Source organism: Larimichthys crocea, chromosome III, assembly GCF_000972845.2.
Source record: "Larimichthys crocea isolate SSNF chromosome III, L_crocea_2.0, whole genome shotgun sequence".
NCBI classification, from domain to species: domain Eukaryota; kingdom Metazoa; phylum Chordata; class Actinopteri; family Sciaenidae; genus Larimichthys; species Larimichthys crocea.
In genome coordinates, this window is record NC_040013.1 from 28643433 (window position 1) to 28669757 (window position 26325).

At 41.2% G+C, this 26325-nt stretch overlaps 2 protein-coding genes across 2 annotated transcripts; one reads left to right on the top strand and one right to left on the bottom strand.

Moving 5' to 3' along the window:
• Nucleotides 1-2850: 2850 nt before the first annotated feature.
• On the top strand, nt 2851-18846 carry limk2 (LIM domain kinase 2). The gene is given in 18 exon segments (XM_027277460.1): nt 2851-3203; nt 3318-3414; nt 9225-9360; nt 12496-12575; nt 12577-12603; nt 12921-13074; nt 13316-13388; nt 13391-13458; nt 14493-14707; nt 14788-14974; nt 15072-15158; nt 15396-15527; nt 16065-16121; nt 16429-16494; nt 16877-17051; nt 17157-17212; nt 17403-17560; nt 17930-18846. Coding segments are annotated over 18 exon segments (1998 nt in total). The 5' UTR covers nt 2851-3187; the 3' UTR covers nt 18144-18846.
• An 890-nt stretch (nt 18847-19736) lies between these two features.
• pik3ip1 (phosphoinositide-3-kinase interacting protein 1) lies at nt 19737-25499 on the bottom strand. Its single transcript, XM_027278193.1, has 5 exons — nt 25340-25499; nt 24847-24963; nt 23573-23761; nt 23396-23474; nt 19737-21455 (listed from the first exon to the last, which is right to left on the bottom strand). Exons 1-5 carry the CDS (start codon nt 25497-25499, stop codon nt 21239-21241), a joined length of 762 nt encoding a protein of 253 aa, XP_027133994.1. The 3' UTR covers nt 19737-21238.
• Nucleotides 25500-26325: the final 826 nt, after the last annotated feature.

Here is a 26325-nt window from a genome sequence, read left to right on the forward strand (position 1 = left end):
AAATTAAAAAAACAAGATTGCGTTATTTGATGTTTTCTTAGCTGAGATACTCTGATTACGAGTGTTTGGAAATTATACAAGCCTGACTTCCCTCAAATCAAAATATATAAGTAATCCCCGCATGTCAAAATAAGTTTGACAAGTTTAAGAGTTTGACATATGATTAAGTAAGAGCAATCACAATAACAGGCAAACAAATAATAATAGGTAGTAAGATAACAGATACGATTTTGTTACAGCAGCACACGGTACACACGGTAGAAAATGCAAAGATATTAACATTCGTTTGAGATTGAACAACCCCTGAAACATGAATGAGTTCGCCCTCACTTGCTCTCACTTGTTTTGCGTGGAATCCGCCTAACCTTGTAATACAGGTCTTCAGCTATCTGATAAAATGTCTTTTGTAAAAAAAAAAAACAATAGACCCAGAGCAAAACTATTACAAAAACAAAAAAACAGTGTGTACATTCCGTGTAAGACCCATTTTAGTCTGTTTACTGTACATACATTAACTTTATTATACATCAGGTTATATCACACCTTGGGGTGGCAGTAGCTCAGTCTGCAGGGACTTGGCTTGAGAAGAGGAGGGTGTGATGATTTAGTATGGATTCAGGTAGTGACTTGTTGGAGAGAGAGAGGTGCCAGTTCACCCTGTTTGGCACTGCAGAGGCGCCCTCGAGCAAATAAATTAAATAAAACTTGAAAAGGGTTTATTTGATAGAGACAGCTGAAGAGTGGCAGGAATGTGGGGAGAGAGAAAGACAGGGAATGACATGCAGCAAAAAGCCACAGTTTGACAACTCCTTACTATTTCTGCTTCCATTTTAACTATCTATCAAGTTGTCAATCTGATGAGCTGCTCTCTGAGTCAACACATTTCAGTTCATTCATAGGTTTCATTCAAAATGTTGCCTTTTTTTTTCATAAGCACTCAAAAGTATTAAACAAAAGCCCATCTGCATGATGTTTTACAATTTGCTTTCCGAACCAATGTGGACTATGAGAGCAGTCAACCACATTTGACTTAATTATCATTCAGATTATTAGATCAAATCTAACGATAGTCATGGTCCAGTTAAATTCATGATTTCTCATGTACTGTTACAGTTAAATGTACAGTTACAATTTCAAGATGAAGAAGTCATCAACATGTAAAAACAATGCATTTGTCAGACAAGGGCAGATTTGAGTGATAGAAAATGTCAACATTCATCAGGATCTGGATTCAGATCTGCATTACACATACAGACTTAGAGAAACATGGGACATATGTGTTATTGGAAAGCTGTGAAAATGTTAATGAACGCTCTATCCTGCAATAATAACTCGACACATGGCCTAACTTTTACCAGATATTATTGAAAACCTCTTTGGCAGACAAGGGTACAATAGGAAGACACACACATCTATCTATCTATCTATCTATCTATCTATCTATCTATCTATCACTTGTTTTGTGTGGAATCCGACTAACCTTGTAATACTGGTCTTCAGGTATCTGTTAAAATGTCTTCAGTGTTTGTATAAAACAAAAACAAAAAAACAATAGACCCAGAGGAAAACTCTTACAAAAACAAAAAAACACCTTGTGTACTTTTCTTTGTGTACATTCCGTGTAAGACTTATTTTAGTCTGTTTACTTAGCTCAGTCTGCAGGGACTTGGCTTGAGAAGAGGAGGGTGTGATGATCTATCTATCTATCTATCTATCTATCTATCTATCTATCTATCTATTTTCCAGTGGTATCTGCCTGCAAAATTAATCTCACAAAGACAACTTTACTGAGTTACAGACTAATAATTTGATTGATTTTTAACAAGCTGTAAAGAATATGTGAAGCTAATCAAACTAATTTTCTGATCGTATAGAAGAGTTGGATGTTTAAAGGTATCCTGTTGTGTTTTTAACCACTAGTAGTGCTATAGTGCAATGTTTTGGTTCCCCATTTTGTTTGTTTGTGATACAAGTTCTTGTTGGTTTCACTCTTTTCTGTTGGTTGACAGTTAGTGCCAGTAACGTGAAGAAGTCTAACAATGCACCCTCAAATGGAATAAAGATGAAAAATCATTACACCTCATGGATTAGTAAGAAAACACATCGACAGTACATGACTGAGTCTGGTGGTCATGCCCCCATTCATTCATAGGTTTCATTCAAATCTATGGGCTGCCATGCCATACAGTACACCTGGGTAGGTGAGGGTGATGAAGAGGAGATCACACCTAGATGCAACTAAATCCTGCACACTGGACCTTTAAATGTTCTTTTAACCAATCCTTAATGTTAGTAATGACAGTGTGAAAAAAAAAAGTTTTGAATCTTTTCACTGAATTTCACACCTACAGTCCAGTTACAGACATTATAAAAAATCCTGGACCAACACCACGCGTTTTATTCCACATTTGTTGCTTAAAAATAACAATAAAATCAAATTAAAAAAAACAAGATTGCGTTATTTGATGTTTTCTTAGCTGACATACTCTGATTACGAGTGTTTGTAAATTACACAAGCCTGACTTCCCTCAAATCAAAATATATAAGTAATCCCTGAATTATCATTCAGATTATTAGATCAAATCTAACGATAGATAAATTCATGATTTCATTCCAATCTATGGGCTGCCATGTGACAGTGCACCTGGGTAGGTGAGGGTGATGAAGAGGAGATCACACCTAGATGCAACTAAATCCTGCACACTGGACCTTTAAATGTTCTTTTAACCAATCCTTAATGTTAGTAATGACAGTGTGCACTGTGGTCATTTCAGCAGTAGGTGGCGCTCATGTTATTCCTCTTCTTGCCTGGGTCCAGACCTCAGTTTTCTCTCCTGCTTCCAGGTGCTTGCATTTGAGCCCTTCCGCTCTCCGTACAGGAATGTGTAGCCTGCATTACGTCAGTCATCCTGCCAGCGTCCGTCCAGGAGGAGTTTGACTTTTTTTTTCTCTCTCTCTCTTTCTGTGGAGAATTAAAGAGATTTGTGCGCTTTTCTCTCCCCCCTCCTCCCTCCTTCCCTCTCTGTCCTATTCCCAGTGTGGAGTCCAGCTTTGACGACGGGGGAGGAATGAAACATCACAGCTCTCCTGCTTCAGCATGAAAAGTTTGTAAGAAAAACAACAACAACAACAAAAAGAAAGAAAGAAAAGGGGGTTTTAAATCTCGACGATACTATTCAGAAAGTAGATGGAGGAACCAGAAGGTGAGGAAACTTTCAGGATGTAACTTTACACTGAGATTGTTTCCGTTTTAGTCTCGGTGATACCAGTGCCGAACATTTCTTTTTCTTTTTTTCTTTTTTTTTTTTGCTTTGCAGGTACAGATGGTTGTTACTGTGCGGGATGTGGAGGAAAAATTCAAGACTCGTTTCAAATGAAAGTCCTCCAGGACACCTGGCACAACGCCTGCTTTCAGTAAGTGTTTTCAAGTTCATGATTTCAAACACGCCTGTGTACTGCAGTGTGCAGTCATACTCTGATAAGTGGATGCTTTGTTTTCATAGACAGAAAAGAGTTTGCATTGACATGGAAACAATTGTTCTTTTTTTTTTTCCTGTTGGTCAACATGCAACAGGCTCCTCTGTGTGTGTGTGTGTGTGTGTGTGTGTGTGTGTGTGTGTTGAATTTACAAATGGCCTTGTGGATAATCCCAGAAGCTTCTGACTTGTAGTCTAAACATGGAGCTTTATTATCTGTTGTTTTTGGTGGGCCTCTCTGCACTAAATGCACCCTGCATGCTGATGGTCCAGGTACTGTTCTGGAGGACTTTGCCCAGTCCCGTTTCTCTGAGGCTTAATGATTGCAACTCTTGGTTTGCACAGGTCACTGCCTTTATAGTAAGATATCTGTGTGTGGGTCAGTGAACCTGTGGACGGATGACGTAATCCATCCATGCATGGATTTTTTTTTTCTTATCCTTATCACAGTCGCTGGGGACTGGAGTCTATCTCAGCTGACTTAGGGTGAGAGGTGGAGTACACCCTGGACAAGTCACCAGTTCATCACAAGGCACATAGAGACAAACAACCATTCACACTCACACCTAAGGGTTAATTAGAGTCGCCAATTAACCTGTTAACTGTGGGGAGAACATGCAAACTCCGCGCATAAACCTCCCCAGCCGAGGTTTGAACGAGGAACTTTCGTTCGGATGACATAATGTAGACGCAGAACATGATTTAACAGGGTTTTTCCCCTCTTGGTTCACTTGTTGTTGTCATGGGAGATAAGATGGCTCAGATTACGTTCTTCTTCTCCATCAAACTGTCATGTGATAGAGGTTTGAACTAATGGCAGAGAGTCCCTGTTGTGCTTAATGTGTCACTAACACATGATTAAGGACGGATGCCTGAATCTGTGAATATAGCTGATCTGGAGCACAGATTTTTATTTTTATTTTTCTCAGAAGCCACACACCGAAGATCCAAAAATCCTTTGGTTTTATGACTGGAGTCTGGCTCTGGATGACCTCTGGCATGTGCTAAAAGCCTTAATAATGGAATAAATTAAATATGGACTGAGATGTCTGTTTTTAACGGCTGAAATAGCTCTCTTGAAGTTCTGGGCCACATATCTAGCAGCACATTATCCTTTCATAACCTAGGATTTCATCCTTTCCAAACACTGACTCTTCAATAACACATACAGCTGCTTATATAATCTCAGAGACAAAGTTCCTGACACAGCTGACCATCGATCCTCACCCTTCCTTTGTACTTTTATACTCCCTCACATTTTTTTTTGGCATCCTTCATCAGAGCAGCATCTTTGTCTGAAACGTCTTCAGTTACACTCTTTAAAACTTTGCAGATATTAGATATTTTGTGTGTGTGTGTGTGTGGGAAGCCAGACTGCAGTATTGTCAGTCATCTAAATGTGCTGCAGTTTGTCCCTCTGAGGTTTCACTCCTTGGCTCACAATCTTTTTCATTACAAGGGTTAATATAGCTCCACACCGCAGTAATTTGAGCTCACATTTTTCGCAACACTGTACAGATAAATCTCTTGTTAAGGAAATTGTAAAGCAAAAATAAAATGTCCTTGTTAATGTGATACCCCCAGCAGTGCTCCTATTGTCTATTGTCCACATGCTGCCACCCTGCCCTCCATGTACCTCCACCTTGTATAACATTCTTCAGAGCTGACGTCACTCTTGTTCCAGTAAACCTGGCAGAGTTATTGAGGCCTATAGGTAACGACACGTTCCACTCCGCTGTATTCTGCATTCCTAGACGGCGAATCAGAGATGTGAGTCCACTGTCTCAGACTGCTGCTGAATCCTTTGTTTTTTTTGTAAGGAAAGCTGGATACTTCCTATTTTGTACTTCAATGGATGTGTCTGATATGATCATTAGAAAAACAGCCACAAAGAGTATTGTATTTCATGTTTTTATAATACAGAATGGGGTGATATTTAGTACCCATGAGCTGTACTTAGATACATACGTAGAATCCACAGATAACCTTTAATCTTAATAATTTCTTTAATCTTTAATCTTTAATATTTTATTCCTTTAAATTTGGTACCTCTTCTTATGACCTGTGTATCTTAGGTCTTGCAGATCATGCAGTGCAGAACCAACAAGTTGATGAATTGATGAATCGATAGAAAATTAGTCTGCAGCTTTGCCTGCCTCTGCTGCCTCCTGCCTAATCTAAAAATCAGCAAAGATGTGGATTGTTGGTGGACCTGAGGAAAGCCGAATGCTGTTAATTCTGCATAACTTTAAGCCTTAATAAAATTTGAAAACGGAGATTATCTTGTTCTGTAGCCAGCCTCAAGGGGACGTTTTAGGAACGGCAGTTTTTGGGACTTCTGTGTTTGCTTCACTTCACAGCCATGGAGGTTTTCACTTGAGCGATGTCCCTAATGAAGTTGTTTTTAATTTGACTTTGAGTATGAGGGTTGCAGTCAGCATCTATATCACCAAATGCCACTGAGTCCTGGTCACTTGTTTCAGGTTTTCATATGGGCAGATTCTGTACTTTTCTGGGTGATATTTTTTTTTTATAGTAAACTTAATATTTAAGGTTCAAACTAGTTTCCACAGTTCTATGTCTTGACAAAAGAGGTGGCTGTAACGTAAGCCTAAATATATTAACAACACGCTGTCTGTGTGATATGAATGGGGAAATAACTGTCACACTCCACTCCTTGAAAAGAAGTTGCTATGGAGAACAACAGTCACACACACCCTCAGATACAGTCCTGTTGAAAGTGAAACACTCCCTCTTCAGGTCTTCAATGCTTAACTTAAGGTCCCTCACATTACTATCTCCACTCCATTCTCCAACAAAGGAATACTCTCCAGCAGGAATGTGGATTTAAGGAAGTGAGTAATGTTTACTCTGTAGTGTTTGTGTGCCGGCAGGACCTTTGCATTGTTCATTAAAGAACCACCTGAACGTGCCCACCCCCCCATTAACCAGTAGAAGGAAGTCAGGTGTTTTTCTAAGCACCCTTACATCTTTATATTGATATATTAGAGGGACATAATAGACAATACTTGTTCAGACAAAGGCAAACAGTGTGGTGGTTGTTGTTGTTTCTCCTGCCACACCTGGACAGATACTGAATGTCACAGTGTTCCTCTTTATCTCCTCTGTTATGCATATGTATCTTTTATCTGATTGGACCAAAGAGGTGCAGTGGTATCACCAGTCAACATTGATACCGATACTGATACTGATCCTATCAGTACCGTTTGCTTGCTGTAGCTTGACCAATACTGTATTTTGGAAGCAGATACCAACAGTAAAAGTACTAGTTAGTAGAGTAGTTAAACAATATAAAAATATATCAGACAGGTTTCAACACTGTTTTAGGATCCAGTACTGCAAACATGCTCTATTTTTAGCATTTCTGCATTTCTACTACTGCTTTTCCGTGATAATGTAATATCCAAGACAGATGCTGTGTACCCTTGTGTATTTAAATACCTCTTGTGTGTCACACACAGAAACTAGGACTTTGTGTAATTCAGTGTTCAGACAAATCAGATGTGTTGGCCTCAAGTACAGCTGTGGCCCCAGCAGCACAGCTACGATTACTCATGCAATCTTCCCCTCAGAAACCTTTCTGCTCCGCTTCCCCTCATCATGTCACAGTGTGATGAATCAGACCGGAGTCATTATCACGCTGACCTCGTGTTGACTCTTAATATTTGCTGCTTTCATCTCATTTCGTTTGCGCACATTATTTGTCATAAAGCCGCTAACAAGGATGCCGCTTGATGTTAAAGACAATGCCACAACCCGTGCTCACTGCTTTTTATCTCCACAATAGACACAACTGTGGTCTTCCCTCAGAAAGACGGCTCCTTCTTAACTAATGCCAGAAAACTGAAATATGTGGAGTTTTTGCCAAAGTCAATAAGCCCAGATCGACTATACCTGCAGTGCAGAGAGCAATGTGATGCCGCTGCCAACACTGCACCAGAAGATTAAAAGAAAAGCATAAAAAACACATTCTCCACCCAAAGTAATATTTCTGATTTGTCCTTTCAGGTGGCTGTGTGACACTTAAATGTGATATTCTTAATATCTACATACACCTGAGCATTCAGGGAGCATTTTTCTAGAAGAACAGCACCAGAAGAGCTCTCACAGTCTTGTTGATCAAGATCATAGCCCTGAATCTGAGAGAGTTGTTAATCAGGAAGTCAGGAGAGTTAAAGGTTATTATTGTAGGCACACCTGAAAGCAACCTGTGTATTGTGTCACACCTGTTGTGTTACTCCTGTTTTTAATCTGGAGCTAGAAAGCATTCAATCCATTGAGAATGGTTTTCCCCTCCTATTATACGAAACAATGTCCAAACAGCATTGTCATTTAGATTTATTTGTCTGCATCTCAGCACCTCTGAACTCCCTTTAAGCATCCTTACTCAAATTACTTTGAAAACAAGGTGCGAACAAAAATGTCCAAAAGCATTTGTTAAGTTTGACTGCAGCAGCAGCAGCACAAAAAGCACGGCTCGAGACATTTCTGTAACCTAATCTCTGACAGAATGGATCATCCTTGATTGTATTCTGGCAGTTGAACCTGCTGCCACCATTTGTATAACCAGTGCAGCTTGTTCATGGAACGCTCATAGCCTGCAGGTGCTTTCCAGTCTGCTAGCAACCTTAGCATTCCTCACTCTGAACATTTTGTCCCGAAGTCGCAGCCAGGAAGGTCCCCTTAATCTTCTTCTGGATCGAACAGCTGTTGGGTTATTAATATGCAATAAAGTGAAATCGTGTATGCCAAGTTCCTAATAATGACCCTTTTTTTTAAACTGTTGTTTTTGTAGAATTTTGACAGCAGCAGTGACTGATATGTTGGAAGTGATCAGTGTCTCTGAATGAACCCAGGATGTTTGCATCTGTGGCTGCAATGCCTTGTTATTATTTACACTGACCTAGATAAGAAAATGCACAATAAGATGTTTTCTTAAGTGACTGCCAAAAAACTGCACAATAAGCAACCAGATGACCCGAGGACTTTGCCCCTGCAGAGTTTTTTTTAGGCTATAGGTCATTGAAGTGGTCGTGCAGTTTCCTCTCAAACAACTGGATCCTATTAAGGTGCTGGAAATTGGCAAAGTGTTTGGCAGCCTTATTGGTAGTGTGCAGAGTGTAATAACCAAATGTTCCTTGTAGCCACTATCTGGCTTGCCATATTCTCCTCTCTCAAAAATAGAGGAACTCTTTGCACTGTCTTTTTTTCTTACACTATAACAAACACAACAGCACTCTTGCAAGACCCGGCACATCTTAGGAAAAGGACTTTACTGTGTCTTACACCTTGTTAACAGAAAAGTATATGTTGCTGTCGCCGGGGAACATGCCCGCAGCTAATGTTCCTGTCCAAACCAACCTTGGAGTTGTGTTCAGCAGTATGATTTATGGTTTCTAGACGAGCTCTTTCAGTGTTTAACCTCATTCATTTGGTATGTAATGTATGTGATGAGAAATGGGTCTTTGAAAAGATGTACAGACCTTTTGCCTAGTTTAGTTTATCACTGAAGGTTGCAGGTTGCTCTTGTTAACCTGTCTGGAGGAGACACAGAGTGCCTGTTATTGTATGAGAGCTGCAGAATCAGACCCACATACCTTTGAAATGATCAAGAGGTCTTTGAAATAATACCTCAGCGGCTTTATAGATGAAAAATCTCTTCATTCTTCTCTGTTCATCTACTTTGTTCTGTAAAAACATTACAATGATCTGTTTTTGTCCCCTCAGGTGTTCTGTGTGCTGTGACCACCTGACGAACTGGTACTATGAGAAGGATGGCAAGCTGTACTGTCGCAAACACTACTGGGAGAAGTTTGGAGAGCTGTGTCACGGCTGCTCTCTGCTCATGACTGGACCTGCCATGGTAAGTCTGCTGCACCTTCTGTCAAGAGATTTAAAGACGGTGTCGACAGAATGTTGAATGATAGATTATATATCAACTTCTCTTGTATTTTAAGCTTACAGGGAAACTCGGCTGATTCTACATGGCGCCCAGTCTGTGCCATTTAGAACAGGAAGTCTGGGGGTGTGGTATGTGAAAAACGTTGGCATTTTAGCCGGCAGTGAGGATGTAACAAAAGGCGCTCTCAAGTTGCATCATGGGAAGTGTAGGGAGTTTTGAAACCTTACCCAAACAAAGGACAAAAAGTGAGGATATCTCTGATAATAACCATTTGTCTTTCGCTGAAGAAGCACTACTTTAATGCTGATATGGTGCTTGTTTTGGCACTATTGTGTTTTATTTTTCCCCCCGTTTTATTAAACATCCAAAAATACCAGCGTTATCTGTGTAATTTCCTCTTTCTGGTGTATATTGAGCAGTAAAACCAACCAGACTGTTAGCACTGCTTTTTTTTGTTTTGTTTTTTTTTGTTCTGTGACTGTGTGAGGCTTCGGTCTAATAAAGCCAAACACTGGTTGAAGACCACTGTTACAATATGTGATTGCCAGGCAAGTCTGCCCTGCCATGATCACATAACAACAATTGCCAACAATTTCCTCCTCTACTTAAATAATACCAGAATGCCCACAGAGCGTGTCATTGCTCTCTGTGTTCCAGTTTCTCCCCACTGCTCCAGATTAACACTAACATGCATTAAAAGGCAGGGGGGTTGTTTTTGTTGCGATTATTGCATTTACAGATGAGTGATACTTTACATTGGCTGCCGTTGAACATAGCACGTTGGGCTCTAGACCTCACTTGTGAAATCCCCCTTGAGGCCCCATCATGTTCCCTCTCTGTACAGAAGATCTCCACAGTTCACTTTAGTGGTACGAGGGCAGAACATGAGGCGGTTTTGGAGCCCCATTGTGTTTAGTCCTCTGCGGTGAGGTGACTCTGTCTGCAGATCTGCAACTTGTATCATGATCTGTAGAAATCAAATATCTCTTGTTAAGGCAATCACTAATAACACTCTCATCCCTTTACAGGTAAAAGGTTTGATTTAAAAAAACAATTGAACAAAACTTTTTCTTAATTTTCTTCATCTTACCTTTGTCAAGTTTCTATTTCAAAGTGTAACGTACGTAGTGTAATGTACCTTGAAATCCTCCAGCACTTTAACCATTTATTTTACACTTACAGGCTGTGCATTCAGATTGACACATGAAACTTCTTTAAAATGTAGAGGGCATTATATTATTGAACCATGTCTGATGATAATAAAACAACTGTGCACTGATTTAAGGTTTAAGATTAAAGAAACCAAGAAATAACAGCGTCTGTGAAAGTCACACCTGGTACTAGAGAAAATAATATATGTTGAATTTGACCCAAATTTCAGTATCAACCAGTTGAAACATGAAGTTCAGGTGGCAGCAGCTCTCGCTGGTCACAATTGGGGTCACTTGTCTCACATGGAGCCAGACTGAAGTTTTTCTTTTTGCCACCAAGCAACACGCACAATGAACTCTTCTATTTAGTATTGGCATCCTGCTTCATCAGCCAGTGAAGCCAAGTGTTTTTGGCAGTGTTGATCTGGCACTGCAGCATCTGAGCCAGAAAGAGAGTCATTGTGGGCCATCAGCAGAGGAGGGTCATGCAAAACTGCTGCTGCTTGTTAGGCATTCAAGTCCAGAACACTATTGTTTTTGTCCTAGATAAATAATTTGTTAGTTTATGTTTTGATCACAGACTGATCATATATATGACGAGCATTTTATGTCAACTATTTGTGTCTGCCGTCCAGTTTCGCTGTTTCTACCCCTCGAAAACTTAATTCATCTCCACTTTGACTTTGTTTTGTCAAGTTTATTGCAGCTCTGTCTTGCTAATGATCCCCGAGGCTGCTTGTGACTGTGGTTTGTGGTGGTGATTCTCTTTTTAGCTTGAAGGCAGGGAGTTACAGACAGACTCCTGAGATGTCACAATGATTGGGCTGACATCACTCTAACCTCTCTAAAGCAGCAGGAACGTCTTTCCCAGCACTCACTGACTGAATCAGAGCTGTGGGAAATGTGGGAAAAACATATATTAGGTTCAACTTTCAATGTGATTAATTTACAGATAACTGAACAGTGATTCTTTAACTGTGTCCCAAATCCATGTAGTATGAATTGAAGTCAAAGCAGGTTTCGAGTATGCTGTATATTTACACCAGAAAAGTAATAAAATGAGCAACTAAATGTTAAAAATGTTAAGTCTTCTGTTGATGGACACTATCTCCCATACTGCAAAGCTCAGAGTAAATGACGGAGCTGCTCACAGCTGGAAACGATTAAAACAAATTATGAATGGTGGTGAAACAGCTTCAAGGAAACAAAAATAACGAAGAACATTTTTGGCATTTTATTCCACTTGTGCAGTTTTATTGACGTCTAACAGTTCGCATATTGTACATCCTCTCTAGCGTAAAGATTAGTACTGTATACTGTTAGAAGTCACCTGGAAATAGAAAACATCTTAAATTTCAGAGTAATTTCAACTCAGTGCTGTTGCAATCTTTATTGAAGAATTATGCCTCTCTTTATCTCTACACATGTAGATTTTCCACTAAGCCACATCTAAAATGTAGGCTTAACATTTACGTTTCATAATTGAACCCAAAATCAGCATTTTTTTGTGCTCAGGCATGCGCACAGTTAGATTACCTGCAGGCTGAAGGGCAACTCGCAACACATATCTCATCTTGCATGTGAGAGAGAAATTAAAAGCCTGGTAAAAAAAAAAAGAAGAAGGGGGGAGTGGAACGTAAGCGAAAGGGAAATCGTTGTGTTAATGAGAGAGAAAACACACGACAGCGTCAGCGAATGGCTCAGACCTGAGTGGGAGGTGACATCATGCGGATTCCAGACAGCGTGAGAGCAAAGCAGGTGTTACGCCTGTGTCACCGTCAGAGCTGGAGGAGGAGGGCAGGGAACAAACACACAGCACGACTCATCTCTGACGAGCAACACAGCAAAGCAGAACCGGGCAGCAGCCTCGCCGTCAGCATACTACTTCTCTCTGCTTTGAGTTGGTTTTGAAGATCAGCTCATTTTTTTGTTTTGGCGGTTCCAGGTGGCTGGAGAACACAAGTATCACCCTGAGTGCTTTGTGTGCCTGAGCTGCAAGGTGGTGATTGAGGACAGGGATACCTACCGCCAGCGAGCGATCGAAACTCTACGGGTAAGACACCTGCACTGAACTTTTTAAAGCAATTTGCCATATTGAAACTGTCAGGAACACATGCGCTTCTGGGTTAACAGCCTTTAAACACCAGTCTCAATATCATAGATACCATACTGTTATATGGAGACACCATTAACCCGTCTCATATTAAATGTTTTATTATAAAAGATGGAGTTGAGGAATAACAAGTAAATGTTCAGCCATAACCTTTCATTACTAGTTAGCCATTATTCTGTGACTGTTCCAGGACCTTTGAACACTAAAGCACGTGTCCACACATGCAATGATTCTCCCCTCTTTTCTGTTGCGTGCAGTGGAAAGTGCTACAAACAGGTGATCCTTACACCGATGTTGGAAAAACGCTCGCACGACTCGGTCCTAGACTCCCTGCCTCACACGGTGACCCTCATCTCCATGCCCTCTGCCGCCAATGGCAAGAGGGGCCTCTCCGTCTCAGTGTTGAGGGACGTCAACGGTTACGAGTGTCAAGTCAAAGAGTAAGTGGGAGCCTGATCTCCGTCCCCGTTCTGCTGTTCTGTGGGAAGAGCATGAGTAATGCGTTACATAAGACTGATTATAGGTTTGCTAAATCCAGTAGCAGTGCAGCGGTGTGTGTGAGTGTGCCACTGCGAAGATAGTTATTGTAGTTTGATAAGACAAGGTGTGACCAAGTTCTCCTTTACCTGCTGAATCAATACACCCTTCATAGTGCTAATGCTCACATACGTGTTGTACTTTGCTGTTCCAGGGCAGAGGGATGCTTATTAGTCCGGAGGTGCGAAATGCATCCATGTTGGCGACAGGATCCTGGAGATCAATGGCCTTCCTGTTGGGACACTGATGGAGGAGGAGGTGGGTTGTTTTTTTGTTTGTTTTGTTTTGTTCCCTCACCACACATCTCTGATATTAACTAGTGAGATGTGAAATACTCTTCAAACTGAGCTAATTAGTTTCACCCTTAAGGGCACAGTACATTCCTTGAGTGCAGTTTAGCAAAGCTATGTTCTTATTATACAACTGCACATGTGATTTTTGGCACTTCGTCACATTCCTCCATCATTTATACATCTTCAGCTGGGAGAGGACGGTATGTGGTATGACAACACTTAAAGACTCATTCCCCCCTCCCTTCATACCAACTCTGTCATCATTCACTGCTCTAATTTTTTTCTCAGTTCTCACCGACAGCGTCCTGTTTCCTCACTATAACACATTTCAGTATTACATCCCATATCAAGGTTCCATTTGCTGCAGTCGAGTCGTGCTTCTGATTTAGTTTTGACTGATACAAGACAATTATTTGTGGAATTCGAGTCTTGCTAACTAATCTAACTTACCTGCACCGTGTTCACTAGTTCACTGGGTATTTAGCTGAAGCTAATGCAACAGTTCTGCAATAAATTAGACCTTCATGAAGGTTATAATGTTCAGAATTTGTTGAAAATATTTTAGAGAGATTTCATTTAACTGTATGGTCAAGGGTTTTGTATTCATTTTTGCTAGGTGTAACCTTTAAAGTGTGTGTGCGGCCACTGTGTGTGTGTGTGTGTGTGTGTGTGTGTGTGTGTGTGCTCTAACAGATGTTCCACTCTTAAAACAGTGAAAACATCTGTAAAATAGCTAACATTGGCTCCATCAGAGCTGAATGGACATTTTTTATTTCCAGCAGCAGATCAGACGTTTGTGTTTTCCAACTCAAACATAACATCATCAAATAAACTTCATTTTTAAAATTAATTAACAGCAATTTTCAGGGTAAAATCAAACTTTATTCATGGTAAGAAATCAGTGGAAACCCCAGGAATATTGTGATTTGTTTACAGGAACAAATATAATATTACTGATAATAAAAAAAATATAAACTATGACTCTGTTTGGTTTGTTAGGTGGATGATCTTATTCACCGCACCAGTCACACGCTGCAGCTGCTTATAGAGTATGACCCAGTCAGGCAGCGTTTAGACCGGCTCCGGTTGGGATCACCAAGAACTCGTCTGGGAGTTCCGGCCACCTCCCGCATGCGTCTGTCCTCACCTTCTGATGCGGTCCTCGAGAGAACCGACGTGGTTGATGACGGCACACTGAAAAGGAGATCTTTGAGGTACGTTAGAGCAGATAAAACATTTTCTCACGTCGTGAATAAGAGATGAGTCTACATGAACCACACCCTCTCTGTTCCAGGCGCAGTAACAGCACATGTAAGTCACCTGTGCCAAATTCACCTAAAGAGATGACTTTTATCACACGAGACATCGGACGCTCTGAATCCTTGAGATCCTCCAGTAGCTGCTCTCATCGCATCTTCCGGCCATGTGACCTCATCCATGGAGAGATCTTAGGAAAGGGCTTTTTCGGACAGGCTATCAAGGTCGGCCTCCAACTCCCATCATGTCTTCAACATGTAGTTTCCTTCTACCATTCAGGACTTCTTTGGCTTAAATGTGTTGCATTTGTCACACTGACAGGTGACTCATAAAGCCACAGGAGAGGTGATGGTGATGAAGGAGCTGATCCGTTGTGATGAGGAGACCCAGAAAACTTTCCTAAAGGAGGTTAGTAATCTGCTGCAGGAGGCCTGCGCTTCCTCACAGACAAAACAGTCCCCTGGCTCTGCACGGAGCTGTGATTTATTATACTCAAAATAACTAGGTACAAAGTGGAAGCATGCTTTCATTTTTAAGTTTTCAGATCCACTCAAGGGAAAACTCATGAAAAATCTTTTCTTGGCTTATCGATGTGGGAATTGATTATAGAAATTGAAATCGTGTCTGTTTCCACTTAATTTTCAGGTCAAAGTAATGAGAAGCCTCGATCATCCCCATGTTTTGAGGTTCATCGGAGTGTTATACAAGGACAAGAGGCTCAATTTGATAACTGAGTTTATCGAGGGAGGCACACTGAAGGATTTCATCAGAGACACGGTGAGTTAAACTAGTTGATTCATTTAACCCTCCCTCTCCTCCTCCACAGTCGAGCACAAAAAAACTCTTCAGTTTTATCACAGAATGAGCTGTTTGCAGTGTGGGGGTGGGGGCTGACCTGAAGTAAACTCCGCTCTCATAAGTGGGCTTCTCGGCTGTGTAGTGGACCGGCTGGCATGTCAGCCGGCCAAGATGTGGAATGAGAAAAGTTGTAGAAAGTGTTCCCAGGTGAAATTTTTAAAGAGCTGTGCTTCCCCTCCTCCCACAGTGGACTATTTTTGAGGAGCAGTTCAGCTCCACAGATGGCCCAGGGAGGAGACGGAAAGTGTGTCTCTAATTATGTTTAAAGTATGCGGGGGGAGAGCCAGATTTTGAATTTCATTCGTAAAGTTTAATGTTGTTTACTGTTACTGTCGAATGCTGTTTTACTGTCTCTACCTTAGTGCAAATCTATTTAAATCCCCGTTATGGCCTCTGAAGGAGCTTCCATTCATTTCTCTCTTTTGTTTTGTCTGTTTCTTCTCTCGGGACTTACAGGACCCGTTTCCATGGGAACAAAGGGTGAGCTTTGCAAAGAGCATCGCTTCTGGCATGGTAAGATGACCTCTTGCAAAGACATATTAGACTATTAGCGAAATCTTTGGCTGCTATTTTCAGCTGATCAAAAGTGTGTCTTATGGCACATCTACACACAGGAGCCTTTGTGGGCATTGAGATTACCACAAAGGATCCTGAGACTGACCTCTTCAGGACATTAAAAAAACTGCTCACAACCTATAGATATGCAAACCGTCAGTCCTGAAAGATGTGAAGAAAGTGCTGAAAAGTTTTACAATATAAAAAGTAATTTTTCTTGAACATGTCTGACTTTGACCTTCATTGTCTTCCCTCCTGGTTTCAGGCCTACCTTCACTCAATGAGCATCATACACAGAGACCTCAATTCTCACAACTGCCTGGTTAAACTGGTAGGTGACACGGTATCTTTCCAGCTATTACACATCATAAAATCTGAATAACAATAAGGGGTGGGAACAATTTGTTTCCTTGAACCGACTAAAAGTTGGTGTGCAAGTCACTTGTGAGTATCCCAGTGGTTCACAGCCCTTTTGATTTGCTATCTATACATAAACAAGTAGTTTATGTATAGATTTCACTGAGGATTCAAGACAACATTGTATTAGAGCATTTACTATATTTAATTACTTGACATTATAGAGCATTTTTTCTTCTTTCATCAGTAGTTTATATGCAAAGTTAGCATATGACAAATCTACATTTCCAGGTAACCAAGTAACAGTGCTCTTTCCTGTAAATCAAGTTTTAAAGTGAACCGTCCTCTTTCCACAGGACAACACTGTGGTTGTTGCTGACTTTGGACTGTCCCGACTCATCGTAGAGGACAAAGTAAAGCCTCCACCCGAGAAACCGTCCAACAAGAAGAGGGTGTTCAGACGCGTCGACCGAAAGAAACGGTACACTGTCGTGGGAAACCCGTACTGGATGGCTCCGGAGATGCTAAATGGTGAGCTGCTGACAAATAAACGAGTTTCCAGCTTGGTGTCCAGAGTATAATTCATTCAGTGGGTCAATTAATGCATCAAGTTGATCTTTTACTGTGTTATTTCAGGTAAACGCTATGATGAGAAGGTGGACATTTTCTCCTTTGGAATTGTTCTTTGTGAGGTGAGAACATGCTGATTTATCACTTATTATCTGCTCTGATAAGACTTGCTTGCAGTTACAATGCTTTTTGGCACGCAAATCCAAAAAATCCTGGATGTGGGAGCTTTCGGGGTGTAGTGTTTCTAAAGTGTGTATCTATCTATTGATAGATTAATGCTTACCCCCCCCCTTCCTCTGTCTTGTGATCCAGATCATTGGAAAAGTCTATGCAGACCCTGAGTGCCTGCCCAGGACTCTGGACTTTGGCTTGAATGTTTGCAAGTTTGTGGAGAAGTTCCTCCCTGAAGACTGTCCTCCAGCTTTCTTTCCACTGACTGTGGCCTGCTGCGACCTCACACCAGACAACCGGTGAGCACCTGGTGTTACAGTTGACACGATTTATGACAAAACTGGTAGAATACTGCTTCTTAAAGACATGAACAAGGCAAGAGATATGCAACAGCTGTGCATGAAACATGTAAAGAAATCTGTGGGAATAACAGCGTTTATCACCTGAGAGGCAGACAGTTATTTGATCTTGAAGCATCTGTTGAAGCAAAAAGGGGGAAAAACAACTGCTTTCAGATGCCATCTTGACCTGCCTGCACAGGGGCACGCCTCTGCTGCCAGATTGCTTCCTCATGTTTTCTCTCAACCTTGTCAATCTGGTTTTAACCCCAAACCCCTCTGTGTTCCCTTTCTACTTGTTTTTCCTCCTCCCCCCTCCTCCCCTCTTAGTCCACCTTTCCAGAAGTTGGAAGACTGGTTTGAAGCTTTGTCCCTCAACCAGGAGCTGGGGATCCCCCTGCCAGCCGAACTGGATGAACTGCACCAGAGTTTGAGTCGACTCTACTGGCCTAAAGATGTCACCCCAACTCAGAGCACAGATCAACCGCCAACCCCGACAGCAGCCACTCCGGACTCATCCAGCATGACAAACAATGGCACCTAGGACTCCCTTTTTCTTTTTGTTTTCTTTTTGTTTTTTGAGCCCTCTGAACTGCTGCACTAATACTGTGGATGAGAAAAAGAGGAAAATTGCATTGAACCCGAGCCATATTAGAACTGGATAACCTGAGGTAGCTGGACCAATCTCCCCGTGTGGGAACTTGACTCTTGAGAGTGCCATTGAACTGCATCGTGAGTGGAAAGACACATTTCAAAAAGTGTTTGTTACTAGTATTTTTTTTTCTTTTTTAACCCTACTCATCCCCCAATCAACGTACACAAGGTCGCACTAATGTTGACTGTCTATAAAGGCGTTACGCAACCTTCCCTGACAGACGACGAGCATCTTTATAAGGTGGAAAACAGTTTTGTTTTTGTGGTTCTGAATTTGCTGTTTGCTATGTGTGGAATGCAAGGAGATCGGTCCTTGCCCAGAAGAAGACTCTGTCTTTGTAACAGCAGCAAAGAAAACAAAGATGCCTGACAATCCAAGTAAACAAGAAGGCAGGGCTTTTGAAGAGAACAGGTCTGACTTCAGGCGGCGGTGGAAGCAAAACACACACTGACCCCGAATAGTTTCATCCCTCCGAGATTTTTTTCCGTCTAAACACCACTGATCTAATTTTTGACGAGATGGTTACAAGTATGCTTGTGTACTTTGTAGTCTAATGATTTTAATTCATTTCTCTTTTAGATTTTTTTAGATGTTTGCCGCACTGTTTCTATCAAACTGATGCCTATTTTAATAATTGTCAGACATAATCATTCATAATCATGCATAATTAATGAGTTGTACAGAAGAACTGGATTTTTTTTCTCTTAAGTAATGTATATAATTATGTACATAGTATGCCTCTAATTGGATGTCATTTTCTAATGGGAACTCAAGATTTGTAGATTTTTTTTTTTTTTTTTTTTAGACATTTCGTCAACGGCGGACGTTTTTGCCTTTTTGCTATCATCATGCAAGGTACTGACGACCTGTTGTAACCACTATTATTTATATCACTGTAGTGTTTCATAAATAAATCTGAAAGTTGACTTTTTATTGTCATTCTTTTATTTTGCATGTCAGTAAAACATGGCACTCACCATCAGACGTGAAAGAAAAGTGTTTTCTTTTTCTTGTCCCAGTCCTGAGTTAAAAAAAAAAAAGACTAAATGAAATAATCCTATTTTATAACTCGTCAGGAAATTCATTTCTTGCTTTTGTCTGTTTTATAAAAACAGATTTTGACCCTGGTAACAGGCTATTGAGGTCTTTAGCTTCAAAGTTATGTAGTCATATCTGATACAAAAAAATTAGAAAGTGTGTCACTATCAAAGTGTGTGTGCTGAATAACATCCAGCGATCCAAACTCTCTTGTAACAATTTGTTTTGTTGTTTTGCTGTCAGAGTTCAGATGTTTTTAACAAACCACTCCTTACTTAATTATCTTAACCTGCTTTCTCAGGTGACTCCAGTGACTAACATGATGTGTTTTCAGAGCTGCCAACAGAGGGAGCTGGTGCAAAAAAGTTCCTACTGAGAACAAACAACTTTGAACAGTGTCAACATGTTGTTCTGGTGGAGGAATCATTTTCAATACACACATCGTAGTGTTTGATTTTTTATTTCAGTCTCATCAGTGAAAATCTGCATTCATACAAATGACAAATACTAAATTCAAATGCTTAACAACATATTTTGAACACATTGCTTATATGAAGAAAATAACAATTACAACCAGCACACAGATGCTTTAAAGAGGAGCAATAACCAAAAGATTACCAGTGATGTGGATCCAGCAATAATCACAAAACAAGATCTGGAGAGATGGAGTGATAACAAAAACTGGCAATACACTGGGAAGTAACGGTGCATCACGTGTAACAAACAAAAATCTTCTGTGTACAATGATTTTCTATTTTCAGGCAGGCAAGTCTTCAATCAGTAGTTCTGCTTTTTAAGATGCAAAAAAATGGCACCTGAATACAAACATACAGCAGGTAACCATGTACATGCATTCATGTTTTTCAATGTTTTCTGAATGAACGACACCAAACTTTGGACTGTTTCTATTCTATTCCATTCCCGTCTCTACCCTCAAGCATCAAGTGCATAACTCATACGTCTGGATTTAATCTAGGCACAAGCACTTCAACACTCTCCTCACTGTCCTGCACTGCATAGACAGACTTTTTCTTTGTTTCTGATGCCATCTGTACTGTGTTGTGGCAGTGCTATTTTGTCCTGAGGACTAACTACTGTCTCGCATGCTTCCTGAGAGCGCTCTGTATATTTCCTGTCACTCCTTAACCTGTGGAAGAAAGGGCAAGTCCTCTTTCATGTCTGCCAATAACCGCCATCATGCTTTTGTAACCGCATTGGCCCTGTCAGTCGAGTACAATGAGGAAAAAAAAAAAAAAAAACAAGGAAAAGAAAAACAAATACATTCAGAAGTATCATGCTAAGGCAGTTTCCCTTGTCTTTAGTGGGCCTGTTTTACCTCATGTTCCCTCATCCTGTCTTAGAGAAGGATGGCTATTTTTGGACACTCACATCTGTGTCACCAGTGTGTCTCAAAGACAAAGTAGTCTTTATACATACATGTTTCTTGTCTGCGTCTCCCTCGGCACAGCCAGCGGGTCAATACAAAATAAATCATATATTCATCGTGTAACCACACCTCCTGTGGATAGCACCTTCTCTACATGAAAACAGACTAAAAATCAAAAGTTATAAACATCATACACCATTATAAACACTAACTAGTCAACGTCTGTTTGACTAGATATTCATACTGTTATTTAAGCATGGGCAGCCCATGACCCTTACTCAATCAAGTGTATCAAATATGAACATTAAAGACCTCATGACATCTTCATTATCACCAGATTCCCCTTAATCGTTTCTAGTTTCGTTGTGTCCATTGTGTGTCAGCTTAAGAAAAAAAAGGAAAAGGACACAGCATTCAGTTCAAGTCTCTGGAGCAAACACTGCTCCCCTACTCCTTTTAAAACAGAGGTTACTCAGGGAGGCAGACAGGAGAAACGAAGATGGGAGTGTTTTGGTCCACAAAAACGTATCACAGTCCTGTTTGAGGACTACACGGCTACTCATGCTCCGGGGGTTCCGACTTGCTGGCCCATGAGAGGGTCCCCGCCCTCCACGCTCTCCTGGATGGGGGTCATCTCGTGCTCCGCCGTGATCACGATGGTGTTTTCATCTACCAGCTCGCAGGTGGGGTTGGAGAAAGCCGACAGGGGCAGGGTGATCCTCTGCATCTCACGCTCGTACACTCGCTGCTCGTGCTGCTTCTTTAAGTCCCGACCCCTTAAAACACAAACAGACAACAGAGATTCAATATGTGGTTACAAATCTGGAATTAGCATTAGACAGATTAAAACCTGCAATTACAACCAAAACAAGCACATCTAGCAGCATCGGCATTAATTTGAAATCGTGTTATGACCACATGGAAAATTTAAGACCAACATTCATTCTCCTTTGAACTCTATTTTGGTCTCAACCAACCCCTGAAGGAGATATCTGGCTCTTTAACTTTATGTTCACCAGCTACCTGGTATTATCCTGGTAGTATTTATCTGAGATGTCACACTGAAAACAGCTGCTTGTTGTAGCCAACCATAAAATTGTGGACAGGAAAACCAAAAAAAAAATTGCTGAAAGAAGATAAAACAGTAGACCTGAGGGGAACGGTAGAAATAACCTCAACACTATTGACTGCTCACATACAAGTAGTTATGTTAGTAAAATAGCTGCTATAATTATTCATTTGAGCTAAAAAAAATATCACGTAAATGTGCAACCAGTGGCACACTAGTACATTTAGCTGATACCACGTACAGAGCTGATACCACTTGGGGGCCACCCAAGCTTAACATGCTTGATAAAGAGCTTCAGATAACACACTGTATGTAGATATCAAGGCCTTTTATATGAAGTGCCTGGTCTGCAGCAAACACAAGGGACAGATGGTGGAAGGGAACAGAGAACAGACAAGCTGGCGAGGAGTTTATCTCCTCAGGGCAACACGGTGCTGGGAAGCAGCACAGGGCTACTGATCAGGAGCCAAAACAGGGAAATATACTGTTGGAGTCAAAACACCTCCGACCTGCCTGCTTCAGTGTAACACAATGTGCAACTCAGCTCTGCTCAATGTATACCAACACTTAATCTAGGCATTTGGGTGTGGTTCATTTTAGTTTCAAGCTTATCTGGGGTTTATTCAAGTCTTCTGTTGGTGTTTCATTTTTCATTTTTTGTTTGTTTCTTCTACAGAGGGCATTGCAGTTCTTGTGGATAGAAAACCTGCAAGAGATCGTCCCACTCCTACTGGTTGGTCGACAGCCTGTTCCCAATGGGGGTATGGTATGAACCTCTGGGTGTATTACACCCTCTCTGGCCTGGATAAGTCTAAAGTGAAAAGTCAACTTAATTTATACTGTAGGAGGCATGTGGGTGTCTACAGCCACTCCTGGCCAGTGCAGGAGCAGCTGAAAGTTGCAAAATAATTTGGTCATGCTTGCCACACAGGTATTTCATTACATGAAGGTGATGTCACTGTACAGTTAGGACAGATATAAACCGTCATGACATAACATGCTGCTCAACCTTATTAGTAATCACCTCCTAAAAATAGACAACAAAGACAGGGGCGCTGCTAATCAGATTTGAGAGCCAAACACGGATCTGTACGGGCATTGTGTGCCGTGCCAAAGGGAATCAGAGTCCCCCTCTTTCATAAACATCGGGGATGTCATTTTGCATATTACATAACTGTAGCAAATATGCATTCTTCTCCATCCAATCAAAGCCCTCCTCCGCACTCTTCTCTTTAGAATATAAAATCAGAATACTCAAAATAGACTGCAGGCGTTTAAAATGGCTGCATTACATCCTAGTGGAACAGCAAAGAGCGTGTTCAGGGGATGTGAACAACAGCTGAGGCCCTAAACTCAAGAGACCACTGACATGCATGCTATCACGTGTGCTAAACTAATCATACTGCTGTTCTCTTGTGCATCTTAAAGCTATCAGCTTTCAGTACTACATGTACCAGTGGAAACAGGAAGACACAAGAAGATTTTGGCTCGCACATTTTGGCTTTATGCCAACGTTACAGTAGATGTACAATGTAAAACGTGACATCCAGGAAACAGATTAAAGGCTGTTTCAAAGATCCTTCTTTATAAAATCCCTCTAATACTGAATCAAATGATTGATGCTCTTACTGTGATTTAGGTACTGACCTCTTAAAGAAGTAGCCAAATGTGATGCCTACTCCAAGGACGATTATAATCGCCATCATGGCGATGCCGATGATGTAACCTGAAACATAAAAAACACAACATAAAAAGGTTAAAAACTGAATATATGCAAGATTAATTCAAACTGCAGGTTAGTGAGTTATAACATCTACAGCATACCGGCTGTGCCAAGATCCTTTTTCTTTTTGGGTCCTGTGCGCACTCGCTGGCTGATTCCCATCACTGGCTGCACGGCAGCAACTTCTCCCAGAGAAGGACCTGACTTGGCCGACTGAAAGCTCTCTGTGGAGAGAGATTTTCCTGTTGGGTTGAGGGATTCAGCCTCTGCCGGCACAGTAGGGGCTTGTTCTGAAGACAAAGTTAAACAACCATTTTAAAAGAGGTGCTGTCAGTGGAAGCCAAAGTAAAATATGTACATATGATCACACAGAGTTGGGAAACACACTTAAAAGATGTTTATTACACTACAAGCATTCACTCTTTATATTAATCTATTTATGTGTGCTGTTTTATTACTGTTGATTTATTGTATAGTGTGTGGAGACACTTGTTGCAGTCATGCACTTAAACTGGATTTGACTAGACTAGACGGGCATCATCTGGACCGAGTGGTTTCCAATTACTGCTGGTCCAACAACATTACTACTGACGCAACAACCTCCTGAAGAGCAGGACCAAAGCCCTGACACTGACACTGCTCTCATAAAGATGTGGGAATGTAAACCAGTTAAAGGACTGGCAAGTGCATGCTTTTTTTTTTTTCTTCAGCTGCACGGCAACATCCGCTCTTTAACACTTTTTTCTTCTCCATTTTCTGCATACAGGTTGTTTACGTTCTGCTGGAGTTAAAGAGCATGAAGTCATAAATTGAAGCAGCCAATTAGAGGCCGTCTCTAAGGTAAGACTGTTCCTCTCCGCCAATGAGCTCAGGTTGGGGCGTGGTCTTTACATGGAAACTGAACTTTCTAACATGTGACTGGGCTTTGTTACTGTGTCTGTGACTTGGCTTTGCTTTGCAGACAAGAAGGAAACAACAAAGTAGATGAGACTAACTGACCTACTACAGACAGACAATGACTCACAGCATGAGGACGGTTATTAAAAACTTTCCTGTTGACCCATTTAAGTTTAAAATTTGGCTGCACCCTCCCTCATCAAGCTTCCCATCTTTGCCATGTTGACTAATTAGAACATTTGCATAGTTACAAACTTCTCACCTCATTATTTCCCCCTTGCATAGCCTACTTTTTAAAACAACAAGAGCATTACAGGGAAGAAAAAGTCATTGCTGGCAGCGTAAAGGGAACACAGCCTGAACAATCCAACTGAGAGAAAAAGCTGCCATGCAAATGTGGAATACATATATTCATTTGGCAACAGGTGTTGTGGCTGTTTTTATACAAATATACAGAGAGTGCCCACTGTTTACTTACCTTTGCATGTGTCAATTGCACAGAACTGTCTCTGCACTGTCCCATCTGGGCCAGCAATGTAGCACCATGGCCTCTCGGAGGAGTCTGGGTTTCGGCAGTAATTGTGATCTCCAACACCTACAGGAGGAACGATAAAAACAGCACGCGTCTGTTACTGATGCCTCGCGGAAAGACAGGCCTGTTTTTGTCGTGTCTTTGCCTGCCTGTCTGTCTTTCCTGCTGTGGGGGTAAACCACTGGATTCATTAATCATTAAAACTACTTCATCACACCACAATGAACAAGCGACTGTGAGAACAAAGAAAGGAAATGGCAGCTAGGGCTATGTAAGAAGCCATTTAGCTATATAAATAGACAAATCAGTGGCACGGTAGCTGAGAGTTGGCTGTAAATCACCCTGTATTGTTTGTGTATCAACATCTCAACAAATATGTTAGAGTTGTGTGTTAAGGTGTGTTAAAGGGCTCATTTCTGCATCAATGAAATCTGTTTACCTGTTTGTGAATCTGGATGGATGTTATCATCATAGTCTCTAGTGGTGTTGGCCCAGTTCAGGCAGATCAAACCTGAGGAGGAGCTCTGTTTTTCCCCTCTGTACTCCACACCACTGGATCTCATGCAGTCTGAGAATAACAACATAACATGTGAGCTCATAACGCACAGGAGTGATTGTGCAATCAAAAAGAAGAGGAGACATGTTATTGTGGATGTCATTTTGCATTGAAGTAAATGGGATTCATTTGAACCCTAAATGACTAATTGAATTCAAATAAACGGTCAAATCATTTTTTTCCATGTTTACCTTCTTATTTTCCATTGGATGCACTGCTCTCCACCATCGCCACGCTGAGAAAAACAACGTGCAGAGAGAAAAACATCTTGCAGAGCTGACGGGCTGAGTTCACCGACATCATGGTGCCTCTTCTTTATCTTTATTTTTTTTTTTGAAAAATGAAAACAATAAAAATTAAGAAAACATGTACAAAATGGACGAAGAGCCTGCGCTGAGTTTTCATCAGCCCACTGCTTCTTCTGCTGGAAGTCCCAGCCCTGTTTTTTGTCAGGGGTCAGCTTTCTTCGTAAACAGCTTCAGTGGGAGGAGGACCATGAGGAGGAGGAGGAGGAGGAGCAGGAGCTGCCCTTTGCAGTACAAACCTCAAGGTCCTAAAGCCTGGTTTCTCTCTCTCCTCACACACCACACACACACACACACACACACACACACCACACACACACTCTTTCTCTCGCTCTCATCTCTCTCTCTCTCTCTCCTCTCCCTCTCTCCACACACACACACCTTTCTCTCTCTCTCTCTCTCTCCTCACACACAACACACACACACTCTTCTCCCTCTCTCTCTCTCTCACAACACAACACACACACTCTTTCCTCCTCTCTCTCTCCACACACACACACACACCCTCTCTCTCTCTCATCTCTCTCTCTCCACACACACACACCTCTCCTCTCCTCTCCCTCT

Bases quoted from the DNA above. Each gene is read 5' to 3' on its own strand.
- pik3ip1 (XM_027278193.1), bottom strand. From the start codon at position 25,499: ATGAGCTCACATGTTATGTTGTTATTCTCAGACTGCATGAGATCCAGT. The intron at 23,762-24,846 runs GTAAGTAAACAG...CTTTGTCTTCAG, and splicing joins TGCAATTGACACATGCAAAG to AACAAGCCCCTACTGTGCCG. The intron at 21,456-23,395 runs GTCAGTACCTAA...TTGTGTTTTAAG, and splicing joins TTTGGCTACTTCTTTAAGAG to GGGTCGGGACTTAAAGAAGC.